Below are 21156 nucleotides of genomic sequence, written 5' to 3'. Positions count from 1 at the left end.
GTCAAGTAGCAGAGGATCCAGGGCTTGGGTGGCCCACAAATAGGATTCTTCTCCAAAACGAGGCGCATAATGACCTTTGTCTCCTGGACAGAAAAGGGAAGGTAGACTGGCTTCCTTTATGGGAGACCTTCGCGACTGGAGAAAAAGACCTCATCATTCTCAGACTTGGGAAGGAAGACTAAGCCCGGAAAGGTGGGGACAAGTCCGCCCCAACGCCGCAATGGGGAGTAGTAGGGACCCAGCAACCCGGTGCCGGGAGCCCTGCACCCTGGGAGGGAGAGGCGGTCGCTGAGGCAGGAAGAGGAGGAGGAGAGAGAGGAGGGACGCCCCGGGTCAGCTCGCGATCCTGCTGCGCAGGGCGGGGCTCGGGCCGGTCCGCCCGCGCGCAGGTGAGTGAGCCAGGGCGGAGCGCAGCTGCGCCGGGCTTGGGCGCCTGGGGCCGCCGCTCCCCACCGTCGTTTTCCCCACCGAGGCCGAGGCGTCCCGGAGTCATGGCCGGCCTGAACTGCGGGGTCTCTATCGCACTGCTAGGGGTTCTGCTGCTGGGTGCGGCGCGCCTGCCGCGCGGGGCAGGTGAGTGCCGGGCTTTGGAGGCGGATGGCGTGGGGTGGTGAGCTAGCCAGCCAGCGGACGCCCGGCGGAGATGCGGCCGAGGGACGCAGGGTGCGGAGGGTGCGGAGGGTGCGGAGTGAGGGCGGGGACGGCGTAGTCAAAACGCGCGGGTGGCTCCGGGTCCCCCGGACTGTCCGGTTCCTGCGCGCGCCGCGTCGGGCGCGTGGGCCTTGCCCTCCTGGAGTCAACCTTGCCCTCGGCACGTGAGAGTGTCCCGGATCGGGGAGCCTCCCGGTCCGGGAGGATGAGCCCGGTGCTGGCCGAGAAGGCGGGAAAAGGAGCTCCCGGTAGCCGATCCCAGGCGACATGTCCAAGGTGGCGCGCCGTGCGCCCCAGGGTCTTTGCCGGGATTCTTGAAAACACCCAGGCAGGGTGTGGGAAGAGATCTTTCCTCTCCAGGCTCGCCCTCTACCTCCTCGCCTGGTCCGGAGAGAAGGTGCAAAAAAAGTGCTTTCATGTCAGCATTTCCCACTAGATCCCCTTTTTCCCGTCCGCACGCTGCATTCCACCTCTCCTAAAGTCGAAGACCGTTGGTGCAAAAATGAAAGCGCCCGGATTTCTTTTAGGGGGTCCCAGAGAAAGCCGCCAGGCATCTGCGCCGCCGCAGAGACTGGACATTCCCGCGCCCCTCGCACTTTTTGGCAGTGGACTTTGAGGGCAGGAGGCTGTTGTTCCGGGGATGTGTGTGAATTTCGAGTTGTTTCGGTTGGGGGAAGGGACCGCCACGTCCCAGTGACCTGTGCCAGCCAGGAAATGCCCTGTGGGCCCTGGATGTATTAGAACGCAGTAAATAACCTGGTTTCTTCATGTAAGAACTTGATGTGAGGCTAGTACAGGTTTCGCGAGATTAGTACAGGTTTTGTGTTTTTTAAATAGAGCTCTCCAGGAAGCCATGTGGGTTTGATTCCCCTTGCTGCATCTAAGGTGGATTTGTGTTTGGCAGGTGTAAATTAGATAAAGGAATAAAAGGACGCAAGTGAGGTTGAATTTGGGCGTCCCGGTGACTGCCGTCTTTACAAATACAAGACAGGAGCTTCTAAAATATCAATATAAGCTCCAGGAATACTTCCTGGTTCATTCTCCAACATCAGGTGACATATTGCTGCATAGTAGATAGAAAATTTAAAACTTCATTTAAACCATGGCATGGATTTATAAATATATATAAATTATATATATTAAAGTAGAGACAGGGTTTCACTGTGTTGCCCAGGCTGGTCTCGAGCTCCTGAGCTCAAGTGATCCTCCCACCTGGGCCTCCCAAAGTGCTGGGATTACAGATGTGAGCCACTGTGCCTGGCTGATGAATATTTACTATATAATTTCTTAGGACTGAATTTCCAAGATTCCCTTTGAAGAAAAAGAATTAGTTTAAGAATAAAAAGGAAGTGAAAATATGTGTATATGTGTGCTGAGAAAAATGTGTGCCTACCAATCTTGGAACAGTATTGAAACTCTGGGAATTGTTTGAGATGTTTTTGGCTTTCTGTGACAACAGTGGGGAACTCTTCCAGTCAGAACAGGGTGTTAATCAAGGCATTGCTAATAATGAGAGCCTCTGTCCCTGGTCTCATTTCTCCCTGTGATCTGGGAAGGCTGCCATTTTGGTCGAGTAACTCCAATGGAGTCCCTTCCAGGAAGTCCTTGACTGGCTGAGCCCTGTCTCATGGTTCAATACATAAATACGTAGAAACCTAGGAACTTTCCCTTTCGCTTTCTTAAGTTCCTCCCTATGGTCTCAGGAACTGGCCCTTTGAGGGTACATCAGGCTGAACTGAGAGCTTTTGTGGTTGGAGTAGTTGCCTGTAGTCTTGAGGATCTAACTGGCAAAGGCCTTTGAGAAATTCCTGGAGACTGTCCTGAAAGGATACAGAAAGCCAGAGAGCCCTGGCACAGTGGATTTGTTTTATAAATCCATGAAGTCTCTTAACAAAGAAAGACTCAGCAGAGTAAAAATGAATTTGGTGTCACTGCAGAGATGAAAAGTAAAGGAAAGTTTGTGTCTTGGTGTCATGTGTTTGTGTGACTTTGGTATCCCCACCAACTCCCCCATTTCCAAGAGTGAAACACTGGTTACATTGGGATCATAGCCTTTTGAAAACCTCCATTTGGTTGCTTTCTAAGAACCGCTCAGATACCAGAGTCTGGGTCAGTGACCCCAATCTTGCCACCATTGTCTCTTGCCAAAAATGTGAGCAGACAGATCAAACGATATGTTCACACTCCCTGGGTGAGTGTGGGTGTTCATTCTGTTTCCGATTCAAATGAGGAGCTACTGGCTGTTGTCTGGAATGTGTAACTGGTAGCGCTGATGAGTCTCCCCCATCTCCTCCCCCACATCCCCACAGATTTGCATGACTTGGAGTCAGACCTGTTAGCCCTAGGGCTCACCTCAGATGCTGCCATTTCATCTATGATGGTTGCACGCCTTGCATGTGCACACACACACACTCTTCTGGGTGTTCTCCCTGGCTATCAATATGGGGGAAGGAAGTTAATAATTAAGATGTTTTAAGTAGCATATAGTTATTGTAGAAAAAGTGGCAATAAATATAACCAAAATGGAAAAAAATTATCTATAAGCAAACTGCCTTATTCACTTTGATGCAGTCTTCTTAATGTGTATGTATGCACGCTCATGTGCACAAACCAAAAATGGGATCATCCCATTGTATGGCTTTAACCAGTCCCCAGTTGTTGGACATTTCAGTTGCTTCCAGTTTTTCTTATTAAAAATAGAACACGTCCAACAATAGCCAGCTGCTTGTATCAATTTTAATAGGTCTATTCAGTGAAAAGGCACTTGAAATTACATAGCACAGACTAGAAAATGACATGAAAGGATGAACCATTATCCTCATGTTGCCAAGGTTATAAAATGGTATCAACTGGATTATCCCATTTTGATGTATCTAAGAATGTGTTCTTCAGCTGTGTTGTTCTGCACACTCTTTTTTTAAATTTTTGAGACAGAGTTTCACTCTTATTGCCCATGCTGGAGTGCAATGGCGCGATCTCGGCTCACTGCAACCTCCGTCTCCCAGGTTCAAGCTATTCTCCTACCTCAGCCTCCTGAGTAGCTGGGATTACAGGTGTGCACCACCACACCCAGCTAATTTTTTGTATTTTTAGTAGAAACGGGGTTTCACCATGTTAGCCAGGCTGGTCTCAAACTCCTGACCTCAGGTGATCTCCCTGCCTCGGCCTCCTGAAGTGCTGGGATTACAGGCGTGAGCCACCGTGCCCATGTTCTGCACATTCTTAACTATTTTGTCCAGCTACAGTTCTGGAAGCAGAGTTGCTGGGATGAAGAGTAGAGAGGCTCTTAGGGCTTTGGGCATGCATTTCCATGTTCTGGAAGCAGAGTTGCTGGAATGAAGAGTAGAGAGGTTCTTAGGTCTTTGCACGCGTATTTCCGTGTTCTGGAAGCAGAGTTGCTGGGATGAAGAGTAGAGAGGCTCTTAGGGCTTTAGTTGCGTATTTCCATGTTCTGGAAGCAGAGTTGCTGGGATGAAGAGTAGAGAGGTTCTTAGGGCTTTGGATGCGTCTTTCCGTGTCACCTGTGGAGAGCCTGTCCTGGTGTGTTTTCCAGCCGTCAGTGTGTTAGTGCTTGTTTCTCACATTCTCCCAGGCTCTCCTCACTGTTGTTTCACCAGCATCTATGGAAGAAGCATTTTCCTCCCTCCAATTTGGCAAATAGAATCTGGACAGTGTTGGTAGAGACTCAAGAGTCTTAGAAGCACCACCCCAGCTGGATGGTACTAATAGCTCACCAGTGCTTTTTTGCCAAAAGAAAACAGAACTGGGTCCCTTGGCTTATAACACAAGCCTCACCTGTGTTTTTGCCTAACGGTGCTGACCTGGGTTTGGATGGGATAGGATGAGGTGGGGAGTGGATAGGGAGAGGAGTCTGCTGGTCAGAAAGACCCCTGATTGAGGTCAGGGTGGGTGGGACAGTGGGAGATGATAAGACCACTGATGTGGGGGACCAGTGGCTAGGGTTCTCTGCCTTGGTGGTTAAGAAAAGTTTATACCGAGCCAGGCGCAGTGGCTCACGCCTGTAATCCCAACACTTTGGGATGCTGAGGGGGGCAGATCACATGAGGTTAGGAGTTCAAGACCAGCCCGGCCAACATGGCAAAACACCGTCTGTACTAAAAAATACAAAAATTAGCCAGACATGGTGGTACACACCTGTAATCCCAGCTATGCAGGAGGCTGAGGCTTGAGAATCACTTGAACCCAGGGGGCAGAGGTTGCAGTAAGCCTAGATCGTGACACTGCACTCCAGCCTAAGTGACAGAGCAAGACTTTGTCTCAAAAAAAAAAAGAAAACTTTATACCCCTTAATTATCATTCTAAATTATAAAAATTATGCCATAATCAAATTATTTCAAACCACTTCCCACAACCTTGTAATTTTCATCTTCCGGGCAGCTGGCAGCATTCTAGACAACCAGGTAAGGAGATCCAGGCTCCTTCCCTCGCCCCTTTGTAGCCTTGGGTTTGTATCTGGTCCATCAGTCTTTAAAAGTATTAACTACTATTGCTGCTTGTAATAGCCAACACATTTGCTGTGCCAGCCACTCCTCTGAGGATTTTACAAATAAGCATCTTCTGATTAACATCAGTAATCCATTCCTGAAAACCAGACATTCTGTATGAAAACACTAAGCAACGCTATACATCTCGTTATTTTGTGTGGGAAAAATTATAACAATCCACTGCACAGCGATGCAAAACCTCTAACAGTTTCTGAAAGTGTGATGAAAAACAGGAAGATACCTGTGTATAATTAACCAATCCTGTTAAGCATAAAGTGCATAAGACATCACTTGAGGACTACCAAACCATTTACATGGTTGTTTGCAAACAGTTGCTTTGTGTGCAGTAATGTAGGGCACCTCCCTTTGTTGACATTTTTGACACTTGGGGTGTCCTCACTTGATCCTGACATTCTTTTTTTTTTTTTTTTTTTTTGAGACAGAGTCTTACTCTGTTGCCCAGGCTGGAATGCAGTGGCATGATCTTGGCTCACTGCAACCCCCATCTCCTGGGTTCAAATGATTCTCATGCCTCAGCCTCCCAAGCAGCTGGAATTACAGGCGTGTACCACCATGCCCAGCTAATTTTTGTATTTTTAGTAGAGGTGGGTTTCACCATGTTGGCCAGGCTGGCCTCAAACTCCTGGCCTCAAGCAATCCACCCACCTCGCTCTGCCAAAGTGCTGGAATTATAGGCATGAGCCACCACGCCCAGCCAGATCCTGACATTCTTGATCCTAGTGTATTTGGAATATTAGTAAAGACTTTCTGCACATAATTTTGTTTAAAATGTGTTGAGGTTGGAGAAGTAAATATACACATTTCTGAAATAGACCTTGGCCAAAAATAACTTTGATAGATGAAACATAAGTTCTACAGTGTTCAATTATAAAAATGAAGCTATTTGCTCCTGAGAAAATGTAAATGGGGGAGGTGGTCTTGAGTAGGTCTGCATGTCATTTAATTCTCCGTCCTCAAACAATTACTCTTACTAACTTCCTGTTAGTAGGCACAGAGAGGTGACGTGACTTGCCAGGGCTCCCTAGCTGGTATGTAATGATGCTGAGCTGGCAGCCCCAGGAGTATGACTCCAGAACCCAGCTCGGTAATAGGACTGCAAGGCCAGTAAATGCCTCCCCTCAGGGTGTGAATATGCTTAAATAATAAATTTGAGAATGTCTTGAAAAGAAAATTAAAACTGTTCCCTGAGCACAGATGGTGTAGCTTTCTTTAAGTTTTAAATGAAGTGCAAATGATCCTACCCTCAATGACAGGAGATCAAAGGGTTCCGGGAGAAATGTGCCAAATGCAAAAATGTACAAGGTGACAATCTGCTGCCTTTGTCTGGGTAAATACAGTCTCCAGAAATGAGTTTTATCAACTCCCTGAGTCCAAAGATTATATAGAGTTGAAGTCGGGCTGTTGTCTTTATTTTGGGTCTGCCTACTTCCTTGGCATCTGCCATGTCACAAAACCGTTGGAGCCATGAGAGGGCTTCTTCAATTCTTGGCAATGTGTGGTCCAGCTGGGAGCTGAGCTAGAATGGTGTACATCCAGGCATATGCCATATGCATCCAAAGAGATGCCTTCTGTTACTGATCTGGAGGCAGGAACATCTGGCCATCTCAAACAAGGAAGTTTGGCTAAAACAATGTTTAACCCCGAGAACAGCTTAGAGCAGGCAAGCAGTTTCTGGGACATCACAGAGAATGCAGAGGTGGTAAGATGAAGCCCCTGAGTTTGAAGGACTCACGGCATCTCTTGGACACAGGTAGACACTCAACTCCTACAGAGTGGCCACCAGCCACAGTGGAGAGGTACACACCAAGAACCAAACAACATAATGGGATGAGTTATTACACACTGCTGCTCATACTGGAACTCTGTGCTCTGCTGGAGTCTGCCCAGGGACACTGTGTCAGGAGGGTTCAGCCTGTGTTGATGGGCTGTTTTCACATCAACTGCCCTGCTGACAAGTCTCACTGGAGTTGCATCCTGGGCCACCCTCAAGGATACAAACACCAGGCTCTCCCGGTCACTATTGCCTCTGAGTTCTTGTTCACTGCTACATTGCCCATGTCCTCAGACTGCACATCCCAAAGGGCTTAGCTTCCCAGCTGGAAGTTGGTGGAGGGAGGAGGGCAGAGAAATGGAAGGACTGGAGCCAAAGACCTCACTGGACTCAGAGTTGCCTTTCCAGCTTTTTGGAGACAGCCTCATTCAGACAAGCTCTGGAGTTGGTCAAAGCTTGGTTCAAATCCTGACTCCACCACTTATCAACCAGGTGAGCTGGGCAAGTTGCTTAACCTGTAGGGACAGCAGCACCCTGAGGCTGGCTGGAGGTCTGAATGAAATGATGTGTGCACTAGTCTGGCCTAGAACAAATTCCTCAGTTAGTGAGAATTTCATGACTTTGTGCTGTAGTTTGGATGATTGTTTCCTCCAAATCTCATGTCGAAATTTGATCCCTAGTGCTGGAGGTGGGGCCTAATGGGAAGTGTTGGGTCGTGGGGTGGATCCCTCAGGAGTGAGTAAGTTCTTAACTCTGTTAGTTCCCTAGAGAGCTGGTTGTTAAAAAGAGCCCAGCAAGAACCCCCTGCCCTTGCTTCTTCTCTTGCTATGTGATCTCTACACACCAGATCCCCTTTGCCCTCTGCCGTGAGTGGAAGCAGCCTGAGGCCCTCCCCAGATGCTCAGTCTTGAACCTTTTAGCCAGCAGAATCATGAGCTAAATAAACCTCTTTTCTTTTCGGTCTTTCTTTTTCTTTTCTTTCTTCTTTTTTTTCTTTGAGATGGAGTTTTTGCTCCGTTGCCCAGGCTAGAGTACGATGGCACGATCTCAGCTCACTGCAACCTCCACCTCCTGGGAAGCAGTTCTCTTGCCTCAGCCTCCTGAGTAGTTGGGATTACAGGCGCCTGCCACCACCTCCGGCTAATTTTTGTATTTTTAGTAGAGACGAGGTTTCACCATGTCGGCCAGGCTGGTCTCGAACTCTTGACCTCAGGTGATCCACCTGCCTCGACCTCAGCCTCCCAAAGTGCCAGGATTACAGGAATGAGCCACCGCACCCAGCCAAACCTCTTTTCTTTATCAATTAGCCAGCTTTAGGTATTCCTTTATAGCAACACAAAACGAACTAAGACACTTTGATTATTTGAGTCAGGTCCAAGAAGAACATTTAGATATTCAATAGGCAGACAACCTGGGCCAAAATTATAGGCTATCATAGTCTGTATAACCAGGTCTCTAGTGGGAGACAGTAAGATTATTTTTGACTTTTGTTACCTACACATTGTGCTTTGGTTACTGTCCCAGTGCAGTCGACTTTGGGGACGTGTAAGGATATCTGTGGAAGAAATTCCTAGAAGTGAAGCTGCTCAGTGAAAAGCTGTATGAAGTTATTCTAAAAGACACTAGAACAAGTTTTTTAAAAATGTTTTGTGAGCAAGTGCCTGCACACACATGAATTTCCTGGTAGCCAAGGAACTGACTGGACCAGTTTTATAACAACTTAATTGTCATGCTCAGTTACATTTGAGATGGGAATGAGAACACCCCAGTGGTCTCCTGGGGATTGCAGCTATCTTCATGACCGGGTGTTATTAGCCAAGACTGGGCTGCAGTTTGCCAGTCTGTGAAACTAGAGCTAGCTAGATCTCCATGGAGGGAAACCTGGCAGGGCCCTGGCCTTTAATCCCTGCTGAGAGATGGAGGATTACTCTGGAACTGGCTTGGAAGTTTCTGACAGTCTTATCAGGTACTTCAGCCTTGGGCTACATCTGTCAGGACTAAGTCCTTATCTTCACGGAACATAGAAGACTTTTTTTTTTTTTTTTTTTTTCTGTTGCCCAGGCTGGAGTGCAGTGGCATGATCTCGACTCACTGCAGCCTCTGCCTCCCAGGTTCCGACAATTCTGCTACCTCAGCCTCCCATGTACCTGGGATTACAGGCACGTGCCACGTGCCACCATGCCTGGCTAATTTTTTTTTTTTTTTTTTTTTGTATTTTTAATAGAGATGGGGTTTCACCATGTTGGCCAGGCTGGTCTTGAACTCCTGATCTCAGGTGATCTGCCCACCTTGGCCTCCCAAGTGCTGGGATTACAGGTATGAACCACTGCACCCAGCCTAGAAGACATTTTTCAAGTTGTAAACAATGCTTGGATCATCTGGCAGAAGCCCACCACAACCTGAATGGTGCCAAACCCTCAACATAACTTCTTCTAGCCTCACTGGCCTCTGCCTCTATGGGAAATACAACTCAAGTTCCAGGCGGGAACCTGGAATACTGGTGGGAAGGTATGTCCCACTGGCATCTTCCCCTCCTTGCCCGAGTTGCTAGAGACTGGAAACAACCCAAATGCTCATCATTAGAATGTGGAGAGGAAAACACAAGGATCAGAACAGTACATATGGCATGCAACCTTTTGGCAAAATAAAATGAAATAGGGATGGTATATAAATACACACTTGCATATTCATAGATTACTTCTTGAAGAGTGCACAAATACTGGTAATAGTGGTTGCCTATGGGAACAGAACCAGATTCAAGGGTAGGAGAATGACTTTTTACATTTTGTTTTACTTTATTGTGTGCTTCATATATTATTTATCTAAATGTAAAAATATTTTTCAGCTCTACTGAGATATAATGTACATACCATCAAATTCACCAGTATCAATTGTATAATTCAATGGGTCCTGTCAAGTGCATGGTATAACATTTCCATCACCCTGCAAAGGTCCTCCAGATTCCTTTGTAATAAATCCATACTTCTTAGCCCCTGGCAACCACTGATTTGCCTTCTGTCACCGTAGTTTTGCCTCTAAAATATTTTAAAAATAAAAACAATTTAAAGCCAGGTATGAATATAGCCCTTACTATTTTTGTTGCATTAAAACAAATTTCTCAAGTATAGACCCTGTCTTCAAAAAAGCCTAAAGTTACTTCCTGCAAGAATGTGGTTGTGTAGAAGGGATGGAGTAGAAGTGTTAAGTTGCTAGGAATTGAGGAGTTGATGACCAAAAAACTGACTTCTCGTCTTGGAGCAGCTTTTCATGAAGAGCAACTTGCTGTGATTTGTTTTGTTTTGTTTTTTCCCTATCTACTTTTAGGGCCTAGCACTGAGCAGGCCTAGAAAATTTGATTTATTATTTGATGGATAACTGGCAATCATCTATAAGAGCAAAGCAGAATATAGTGGAATGAGGATTAATGCTTCATCGCCCCAAATTTTCTAGCTAGTTTTGTTCCCATCCTCCTCTTTCTTCCTTAGCAATAGCTCTTACCAGTAGGGCTAACTTCTACTGTAAGGAAGGAATATGGTTCATGAAAAGGAAAGTACTTTGACCCGCAGTCTCTCTCCCTGTCAGGAAGAACCATCTGCTTTTTTTTCTTCCACCCACCCACACAATGTGCTTTGGAGCCAGGCTTCTTAAAACCCCCAACTCAGCATTCTTGGTTCCTTAACTTAGTTTTTCACATCCCTGAATTCTTAGAAGGTCTTGAAAAGATCTAGCCCAGTCCAAGGTCATTTTGGTAACAAATTCTGTTCATTCTGTAGATATTGGCGACCCCCTGGGCATCTAGCTCTGTGTGCCCTTATCTCTTGCTCTCCAAGGACTCACCATCTGGAAGGGATTGAAACATGTAAACCAGGGGCTACAAATTGATGGCCTAGGGGGTTTGGCCTAGTTCCTTTTTGTATGTTTTGAAAAAACCTAAATTACAAAGTATTTGATAGAGCTTGCACCCTCTAACTCAACAAAGACCCTCTTCCCTATGTTGCCTTTCATATTTGGGTTTGCAACAATTTCCAGTGTAATAAGTAAAGCAAAAGATGTAGGTGTAAGAATTGCAGTATAAGCTTCTACAGGCAAGACAAGAGAAAGAGGAGGACAAAATATTCTCCTGGTGCCTGAGGTCTGTGGGACATCATTAACAAAACCCCGAGTTTGGCCCTGGAGCAGAAGTATAGCTCTGTTATTAATTACCAATAACCCCACAATGTTTATTTTTATATTTAAAATGGCATTTCCCACCATCTCTGAAATGACAACTTGCTAAGTGATCCACTATCTGGAAAGACGCAATTCAGAGTTAATCCTTCAATATCTGATTTATAACTGGAGATCACCTACAAGAGCAAGCAGAATATAGTCTAATGAGGATTAAATTCTTGATTACTCCAAATTTTCTAGCTTGGGTTTTGTTCGAAGCCTCCTTTTCCTCCCTTGACAATAGCTGTTAGCAGTAGGGCCAACTTCTACTGTAAGGAAGGAATGCAGAAAGTGCTCTGCCCCACAATCTCTCTCCCTTTCAGGAAGAACCATCTGTTTTTTTTTTTTTTTTTTTCCCCATCCACCCACACAATGTGCTTTGGAGCCAAGCTTCTCAAAACCCATCTCAGCATTCTTGGTGCCTCAACTTAGTTTTTCATATCCCTGAATTTTTGGTATATTCATCTTAAGATCACTGGCTGGTCCCAACATTGACACTGTCTTGTTGCCAATAATGACCATCCTAGTTGATGTAACGCCTTCCATAATGACTGTCCTTGTTCTTGTAACTTCATTATGATGCCCAAACACCTTTTATAATGGCTGTCCTCGTTGACTTAACACCTTCCACATCAATACCTTTTACTGCAGTCACCCTTGCGAATGTATCTTCTACCATGACTATCCTTGTTGATATAGTATCTTCTATAATGGCCTTCCTCATTGACATAACACCTTTCAAAGGTAACCAACTTCTGATGTAGGTTATTTTGGAGAATGGTCTGTAATGGACATCCTCATTGACATAACACCTCCTGGAAGCTGCCCTGGGCCGTCTGGGTGAGGAAGGCATGTGTCTGGCCCCAAAGATCTCCTGGAGCGTGCCGCGTTGTGTTGCTGATCTGTTTATCCTGGGCTGCCTGGTTTGCTGTGGAATCATGTTATTGACCTGGCTTGTGGTCGCTTGCAAGGGCTTCATTCAGAAACCTGTTTGCCCTCTCAGGCTGTGTGGTTTGCTCTCCCATCCCCCACTTTAAGATTGCTGGACACAACAACAGCAACAACAAAAATGGTGTTAATCCCTGGTCCCTAAAACAGAAGGTTTAAACTGAGGGATGTATTCCCGTTTGGCTGCCCTGGCCCCTGGGATGGCAATACACCCACACTCCCCAGTCAAGTACCCTGAGTGATCAAGAGGTTGGGGCTTTGCAGTTAAGAAAGAAGTAGATCTGGGCCGGGCGCGGTGGGCCACACCTGTAATCCCAGCACTTTGGGAGGCCGAGGCGGGCAGATCACGAGGTCAGGAGATCGAGACCATCCTGGCTAACATGGTGAAACCCCGTCTCTACTAAAAATACAAAAAATTAGCTGGGCGTGGTGGCGGGCACCTGTAGTCTCAGCTACCCAGGAGGCTGAGGCAGGAGAATGATGTGAACCCGGGAGGCGGAGCTTGCAGTGAGCAGAGATCGCACCACTGCACTGAGACTCCATCTCAAAAAAAAAAAGAAAGAAAGAAGTAGACCTAAGGCCTCAAAAACATGGGTTTCTCCCCTTGCCCAGTGGGGAAGCTGACATCCCAAATGGTCACTTCCTCTCACACCCTGGCTGCCGTGGGTGGGTGCTGCAATCTGTCCTTCCAGGGCAGCAAGAAAGGAGCAGGGAGTGAGTCAGCTGGTGGTCATCCTTCAGACCACAGTGAAGCAGAGGATGGATTGCTGCCAAAGTATGGGAAGTAAAGGCAGTGACGGAGGTGGTGAGGACATCGGAGATGGAGGAGGAGCAGATGCTGTTCCTGATTGATTGCCCAGGGCTTGTGATTAATGAGGAAGAGTTTGGGGGACTCAGAGGCAAGATTACAGGCCAAGGAAGGGCCCACGCTAGGGAGAGACTCCCGTCTTGGAGGGCTGCTAGCCTCTTTCCTACCGACAGAACATTTTCTGGAGCCACTGCAGCCCCCTCACTAGTGTAAAGGGAAAGGTGGACAGTCAGAGTGGTGTTTAGGACAGAAAACTCCAGCACTCCTCTCTGCTGCTGGTGTTGAATGGTACAAGCTGAAACGCGTCTCTTACCACTGCTCTTCTCTAGCTGGGCTTCAGGGCAAACACTTGGTCCCAGCCAAGCTCTCTTGGCCATATCATCACCTTCTCTCTGACCCACTGATTTGCCTCCCTCCTGTCACCTTCCAGTACCTGGACGTTAAAGTTTTACAGTAAATCCAATGTTTTAGAAATCCTTGTTGATATAATATTTTCATAAAGGCTGGCTTATCTATATAACACCTTCCATCTGGTAATTCAGCTCAGAAAGGGAGGCTCAGCATCCCAAACAATACTTTGTATTTGTCCAAACTTCTTTCCTTGAGCAGCTCGGCAGGTCCTGCAAAAACCACCCCATCTTTCCCTGCCTGGTACCCCATCTAGTTAAGAGTTCTGTATTGATTTTCTTCTTTAAAAAAGTATATATATTTTTTTCTTTTTTTTCTTTTTTTTTTTAGACGGAGTTTCACTCTTGTTGCCCAGGCTGGAGTGCAATGGCGCAATCTCAGCTCACTGCAACCTCCACCTCCTGGGTTCAAGCGATTCTCCTGCCTCAGCCTCCCGAGTAGCTGGCATTACAGGCATATGCCACCATGCCCAGCTAATTTTGTATTTTTAGCAGAGATGGGGTTTCTCCATGTTGGTCAGGCTGGTCTCGAACTCCTGACCTTAGGTGATCCACTGCCTAGGCCTCCCAAAGTGCTGGGATTACAGGCGTGAGCCACCATGCCCAGACAAGAGTTCTGTATTGGTTTTCTATTGCTGCATACAAATTGCCAGAAACTTGGTGTCATAAAACAACACCTGTTAGCTCACAGTTCTGTAGGTCGGAAGTCCAGAAATGCACAGCACAGGTGGGTTCTCTGCGCAAGGTCTCAAAAGGCTAAGATCAAGACGTTGTCAGGCTGCATTCTCAACAGGAGCTTCTGGTGCTCTTCTAAGCATGTTGGTTGTAGCAGAATCCAGTTCCTGTGGCTGCAGGTCTGATGTCTCCCTTTCCTTGCTGGCTTTCAACCAACACTGCTCTCAGCTTTCAGAGACCACCTACATTCCTTGTCATGTGGACCCCTCCATCTTCAATACTAGCTACAGAGACTCTCCCTTATGTTGAACTCCTTTCACACCTCGACTCCTTTTCTCCAGGAAAAGCCCAGCCTCTTTTAAGAGTTCAACTGATTAGGCCAGAACCACCCAGGATAGTCTTTCTTTCCTAAAGCTAACAGTACCGTTTAACATGGTCTAATCAGGCGAGTGATATCCCATCCCTCCCACACTCAAGTGGAAGAGATTCTACAAGGATGTGAGTCACTGGAGGGCATCTTAGAATTCTGCCCACCACTGGGTGCCGTGGCACAGAGGCTTTGCCCCCTCTGTCAGAATGGTAATGATCATAGCCATCAATCACTCTTTGAGGGCCTGCCACGTGCCTGGCTTTGCACATGTGGTCTCATTCCAGTGCTTGTAAAAGCCCTGCACAGTTGATGTTTTTAGCCAAATGCTGCAGATGAGAAACTTATGGTTCAGAGAGGTCAGGTGGCTTCTAGTGGCCCAGCCAAGTGACTGAAGTGATGAGGCACACAAGACAGGGAGTATTACACATGTGAGGTCAGGTGATGGGGGCCACAGAACAGGTCTCTGTCTTAATAGAACTTCCTCTCCTGCTGCCTTTTGCTTCTCCCCCATGAGTGGATTTTCAAAGCTGCAGGCTGAACTAACCTAGAGCTGAACATTTTGGTAGTGAAGTGTTTCCCTGCTACCACCCCACCCCGTCTCTAGTGTTATCCTTTGAGGGATGACAAATGGTAAGGTAGAAATAGCCGGATGTAACCTTCTGGAAAAGCTCATTTTAAACTGAACTTTATTTTTAGTTTAAGCAGCTCATGGCTTATGTTCAGACAAGTAAGAACATTTTCTTTTATATGTCTTTTTTTTTTTTTTTGAGACGGAGTCTCACTGTGTCGCCAGGCTGTAGTGCAGTGGTGTGATCTCAGCTCACTGCAACCTCTGCCTCCCGGGCTCAAGTGATTCTCCTGCCTCAGCCTCCCGAGTAGCTGGGATTACAGGCATGTGCCACCACGCCTGGCTAATTTTTGTATTTTTTTAAGTAGAGACAGAGTTTTACCATGTTGGCCAGGCTGGTCTTGAACTCCTGACCTCAGATGATCCACCTGCCCTGGCCTCCCAAAGTGCTGGGATTACAGGCATGAGCCACCACACCCAGCCTTATATGGCTCTTAATCGCCAAAAAAATGCAGTCCTGTCAGAACATTTCTCACAGGCCTGCCCCCAGCAGTGTCCCTTATTCAGTGCGTGGCCTACAGAGACCAAAGTAAGGTCTCTGAATGTAGTGGTCAATGGGCTGCATTATGTGCTAACCAGCTTTTCACTTATCAGGGAAATCCTTATTTTTCGTGACCTTTTGCCATCTTTTGAGTTTTCTAGTCATTGACATCATTTTTGTTTAAACAAGTTTCTCTCCCTCCCTTCCATAGTAATCCAGGGGATTACTGTGAATATATATGAATTTGAGGCTATGTAGTTTTAGTCAATTTTTGGTTGGCATCCAAATTAGTAATTAGCAATTAATTCTCACCTACATTATGCTAAATGAAATAAGCCAGATACAAAAGGACAAGTACTGTCTGATTCCACTTAGATTAGTAGTCAAATTCACAGAGACAAAGTAGGATGCTGGTTACCAGGGTTGAGAGGAGAGATGGGAGTTATTATTTAATGGGTACAGGGTTTCTGTTTAGGATAATGAAAACATTCCAGAGGTGGATGGTGGTAATGGTTGCACAACAGTGTGAATGTGCTTAATGCTTCTGAACTACACACTTTAAAACGGTTAAAATGATAAAGTTTGTGTATGCATATTTTACTATAATAAAAAAGCAAAAAGAAATGTTTGCAGGGTTTATTTATAGGTGCTTTTTTCCCTTTTCTATTTTATTGAGTTGGGTTTTTTTTTAACCACAATAAAAAAAATTTTTTTTAAAGAAGTGAAGCATAGGTCAGGCACGATGGCATGCACCTGTCATCCCAGCATTTGGGGAGGCTAAAGCTTGAGCCTAGGAGTTCAAAACCAACCTGGGCAACATAGGAAGACCCCCGTCTCTACAAAAATAAAAACAAAAAAATTAGCCAGGCATGGTGTCATTCACTAGTGGTCCCAGCTACTCAGGAGGCTGAGGTGGGCGGATTGCTTGAGCCCAGGAGGTCAAGGCTGCAGAGAGCTGTGATTGTGCCATTGCACTCCAGCCTGAGCAACAAAACGAGACCCTGTCACTGAAAGAAAAAAAAATGAAGCATACCTTCCAATTCTATGGCTAGCTTTGTAAATATACTATTGGTTTCTAATGCTAGACTGTCTCTGCTAAAAAGGAAGCCTTGACACACTGGGAGGCTCCTCCCCTTACAAGGCCCAGGGACAACACCTGTAAGCAACTCCCCTGAGCATAACTCACTGCACTTAGGGTTCAGATCATGAGGAAGGACCAACAGGTTTTTCTCCTCAATTTTCAGAGTTGTGCAAACAACAATTTGTTGTAACAAGAACTGTGAAGCCCTGCAAGAACCTAGTACCTTGAGGGCAGAGACTGAACCATCTGTGGATGAGACCTTATGCCCAGGACCTTACAGGCACAAAGATCGACTCAGAAGGGGTTTGGTGTATGTCCAGAAGGATGGCGGGAGAGGAGCTTCTCAGCATCCAAGAAAGTTTCACATAGCTAGCAATGGTTTTACTGAGTTTTAAGAATTGTTTTATTGTGGCTGGACACAGCCTCAAGCCTGTAATCCCAGCACTTTGGGAGGCCAAGGCAGGAGGATCGCTTGAGCCCAGGAGTTCAAGACCAACCTGAGCAACATAGTGATACCCTGGCTCTACAAAAATTAAAAAATTAGTCAGGTGTGGTGGCATGCGCTTGAGGTCCCAGCTATCCAGGAGACTGAGGTGGGAGGATTGCTTGAGCCTGGGAGGCCGAAGCTGCAGTGAGCCAAGATCACACCACTGCTCTGCAGCCTGCGTGACAGAATGAGACTATGTCTCAAAAAAAAAAAGTTGTTTTATTGAGACTTAAGTACCCAAATCTTAAGTGTATAGCTGGATAATTTTTAGGGGTGTGTGTGTGTCATATTGTGTGTGTGTGTGTGTGTCTTGTTACCAAGATTTGGAACATTCTAGTACTGCAGAATTTTCTCTCTTGCCCCTTTCTAATCACCTGCCCACCTTCCCCACCTCAGGTTCACTATTCTGACATATAAGCACAGATTGGTTGTGTCTTCTTGAACTTGATATAAATAGGATTTATATCAAGTCTTTTGTGTAAATAGGATTTATATCAAGTCTTTTGTGTGTGGATTTTTGTTTAAACACCCCCCTGCTGACTTTTTGTCAGAAGAACTTGAACAACTATTTAATCTCTGATGGCAAGGTTGGACCATTGGAATGAGGTACTCTGGGGGGAATACTAAAGACACTGGAAATTCAGTAACTTCTAAACATTTGGCAGGTGAGGGAGGGGGGCTGTGGGCCTTTGCGTGTGTGTCCCTGAGTGTACATACAGATGGGTTTTTTAATCCACTCCTTTGATTCTTCTCCAGCCATCCTTGTGATCCTCAGTGACTTTCATGGTCCTCGTGACTCACACTTCAAGGTCTAACAAAATAAATCTTGTTAACATTTCATAAAATGTTAATGTGATTTAAAGTAGCCTCGTGGCATTTTAGCATCTTGCATGAATTATTTACAGTGGTCATAAGCTGAGTTATATTTGTTATTTAATTCTGCAATTCCCATGTTCAAAGTCTGTTATTATGCAGCTTTCTTACCTCTGTGGTCCTCTTGGAAACCATTCCTCCACCAATACGGTGTGATTCAATCTGGAATTAAATGTTAATGTCCGTGTTTTGGATTGACAAGGAGCCTTAAGATGGCCTCAGTCTCAGAGGGGTTTATACGCAGATGTGTCCTTTTGCTACAGACTGTGATATAGACTGTGACCCAGACAGGGCCACCTCTCTTATGGCATGTGTCTTTCATCATAAAAGGGAAAAATGCAACAGAAGAGTTTGGATGGTTCTGTGCAAACTGTCACCACTTTAGAAAAATGATTCAAAGCATAAGCTCCGCAGACAGTGAACTGCTAGCATTGCTTTGAGGAATGGTTCAGTTACTTTAGAAAATAAATAACTTGGCCAGGCACAGTGTCTCACGCCTGTAATCCCAGCACTTTGGGAGGCCAAGGCAGGTGGATCACCTGAGGTCAGGAGTTCCAGACCAGTCTGGCCAATATGGTGAAACCCCGTTCTACTAAAAGTACACAAATTAGCCAGGCATGGTGGCGGGCACCTGTAATCCCAGCTACTTGGGAGGCTGAGGCAGGAGAATCACTTGAACCTGGAAGGCAGAGGTTGTGGTGAGCCAAGATTGCGCCATTGCACTCCAGCCTGGGCAACAAAAGCAAGACTCTGTCTCAAAAAAGTAAAATAAATAAAAGAAACAACTTGCATCATCACATATCATTTTCTTTCTTAAGGACCTTGAGAATTAAGAGTAGGGAGTGAATGAATGTACAAAACAGTCCCGTGTTGAAAACTGTTCCAACAGGTTGGATTGACTAAGCGTGCACATGGTTCTTTTTAACGTTGCTATTGGAACTTAATTTTACTCTCTTCTGTAATTAATCTAAGAGCTGTGGAAATAGTAAACTATTTTAATGGGAACTTTGTGTCTCTCTCACTGAGGGGGTGGGACCCTGATGTCTCTTGAGCCCTGAGGTCACTGGATATAATTCTGGAAGTTGGAGCACAGCCTTGTTCATCTTTGTATGCCAGCACTTGGCATGACAGTAACTCATGGAAAAATGATCTTGAGAGATGTGGCCAGAGTCGGCCTTCATCAACATTTTGCAGCAAGTTGTCTCTGCACTTCCCACCTGCACTGTGCATGCCCTTGTCCTACTCCCTCGGGCCTTCTTCCCTGACCTGACTTCCCAGTGCAGTCCTGTGTCCCAGGCCCACTGCAGGTGGAAGGTTGTGCTTGATCACTCCCCAGGTCCTTTCTTGATAACTAGGGTCTATGTCCAATCCTTCCTGGGTGTTTACTGATCACTGCAGTGTTTAATGTGGTCCTTTCCTTTGGAGAGCCTATAATGGCAGAATGGCAGGCAAGTTCTTGTAGCCCCCTGTGGCGCAGTATCTTCAGTTGGGAGGTGCACCTGCCTTTGGGGTTGGGGAATGGGATGGTCACCTGCCCTGCCACCCATCCCTTTCTCCAGACCTGCAACAGTAGCCTGAAAGCATTTCCTCAGCTTGGCCTGACGGCTGTACCTTGCCCCAGCTTCTTTCTAGGGGAGTCTGGTAAGCAGCCATCATTTCACATCCCTTTACTTCTCAGAGGGAGAATGAGAGATTTGCCCTGCTGTCTTGACAGGCTCTTTCCTGAAACCAGCCATGGGAATAAGGTGGAAGGAGTGGGGTGGGGAATGGCGATTGGCAGGTCCTGGCAGGTCCTACTTGACTTCCAAACCAGTGGATGAAAGGCTTTACAGCTCAGATACCCAGAAGGACAGGTGGGGGTCTCTTTTAGGAAGAAGCATTTCCTGCCAAGCCAAAGCAGAAGCCTGGTTGAAATTGACTCAAACTTGCATTGGATTTTCCCATGAGTCTCATTGACAGCTATCTAGAGAAGTGAGTCCTGCAGGCCAGGGCTTCTATAGCATGCTTTTCTGCTAAAACTTGGCACTGGCCTTTCATTCCCAGTGCTTTGTTCTAGAATCACGGCTGCTTTTCTTTTGCCACTAACTCAGCCACATTAACCTCCCATGCCCACACCCCCTGGGCAGACCTCCTGAAGCTGTGGAGCCATCAGTAGTGGAACCATGCCAGTTCCCTTTCTTAGAACCTTACACCTGGCACTGCCAAAAAAGAACAATACAAAAGAACAACCACGCCCCAAACATTTCAAATTCTGTGGAATTTAAATCTTAAGCTTAAATTCCAACTATACTTTCAAATTACTTTGACATGAAGGAGGATTTGCAGTAATGCAATGTGCTTGTTGGACCATTTAAAACAAATATGTTTTCCTTTTGATATCCTAGAAAGCCAGCAGCTTGGAAATACTTTATTCTACCTTGATTGACTTTGTTGGTAAGAACAACCCACCATCATCAGAAAGTTCCTGGTTGTGTGTGGAATCCTTTGGGCGGGGCTAGCTCTGCTGAATAGTCATTTATCATGCCCCGGGCACTGGTGTCAGAGCTGGGACACAAAGCTTGTCTCTACCTCTTATTAATCATATATGCCTGGGTACATTACTTAACCTACCCAAGCCTCAGTTTCTTCATCTGTACAATGGGGTTTAATATTAGAACCTACTTTATGGAGTGATTATGGGGATTTATAAATATTTATAAACATATGCACGGGGCTGCCTCATATTAAGGAATCATTAAATGTTTGTTGTTGTTACTATTTAGACAGGCCTGGTGTCTAGATTCCAAAGGTTTTTCTCCCATCCAAGAGAGAATGATTAGCCCTTGAAATGGCAATTCATGTTCTAGTTCTTTCTTATGTGAAGGTGGAAATGAACTATTTCCAGGTAGGCAGATCAGTGGTCTTCCTGTTGTTAGCAAGACTTACACCTCAATTTACCAGTCTGTAAATGGACCCGGCCAAGTCAATGACACATGGATTTTGAGTGTCTAAACCAGTTGTCTCTCTATGCCTTTAGGCCTCACTGCCTCAGGTCCACTGGACTAGGAAGACTTCAAGTTTGGTGATGTGACTATCTGGTACCCCCACCCCTCCCACAGCAGGCACTGTTAGAAAGAATTCTGTTGGAGGTGACTCCCCACTTCTTGGAATCAGCCAACAACTGCATTCACTTAATAAGAATGGTAGTTTCTGTCACCTCCAGGGTAGACAAAAAAAAGAGAGAGAGAAGAAGGAAGGAAGG

At 46.0% G+C, this 21156-nt stretch overlaps 1 protein-coding gene across 2 annotated transcripts in view; it reads left to right on the top strand.

The window, feature by feature from the left end:
* Window positions 1-301: 301 nt before the first annotated feature.
* The window catches only part of CDCP1 (CUB domain containing protein 1), a 63554-nt gene continuing 42699 nt past the window's right edge, over window positions 302-21156 (top strand). Inside the window, exon 1 of one of the 2 annotated variants that reach the window (XM_019024836.4) lies at window positions 302-573. In XM_019024836.4, coding sequence (XP_018880381.3) covers window positions 492-573 — 82 coding nt within the window. In that variant the 5' untranslated portion in view covers window positions 302-491. The remainder of the gene's footprint in view (window positions 574-21156) is intronic. The other variant, XM_063703735.1, reaches the window with a different exon arrangement.

This window comes from Gorilla gorilla, chromosome 2, assembly GCF_029281585.2.
Source record: "Gorilla gorilla gorilla isolate KB3781 chromosome 2, NHGRI_mGorGor1-v2.1_pri, whole genome shotgun sequence".
Classification (NCBI taxonomy): Eukaryota; Metazoa; Chordata; class Mammalia; order Primates; family Hominidae; genus Gorilla; species Gorilla gorilla.
This window is presented reverse-complemented; position numbering and strand designations above follow the sequence as displayed.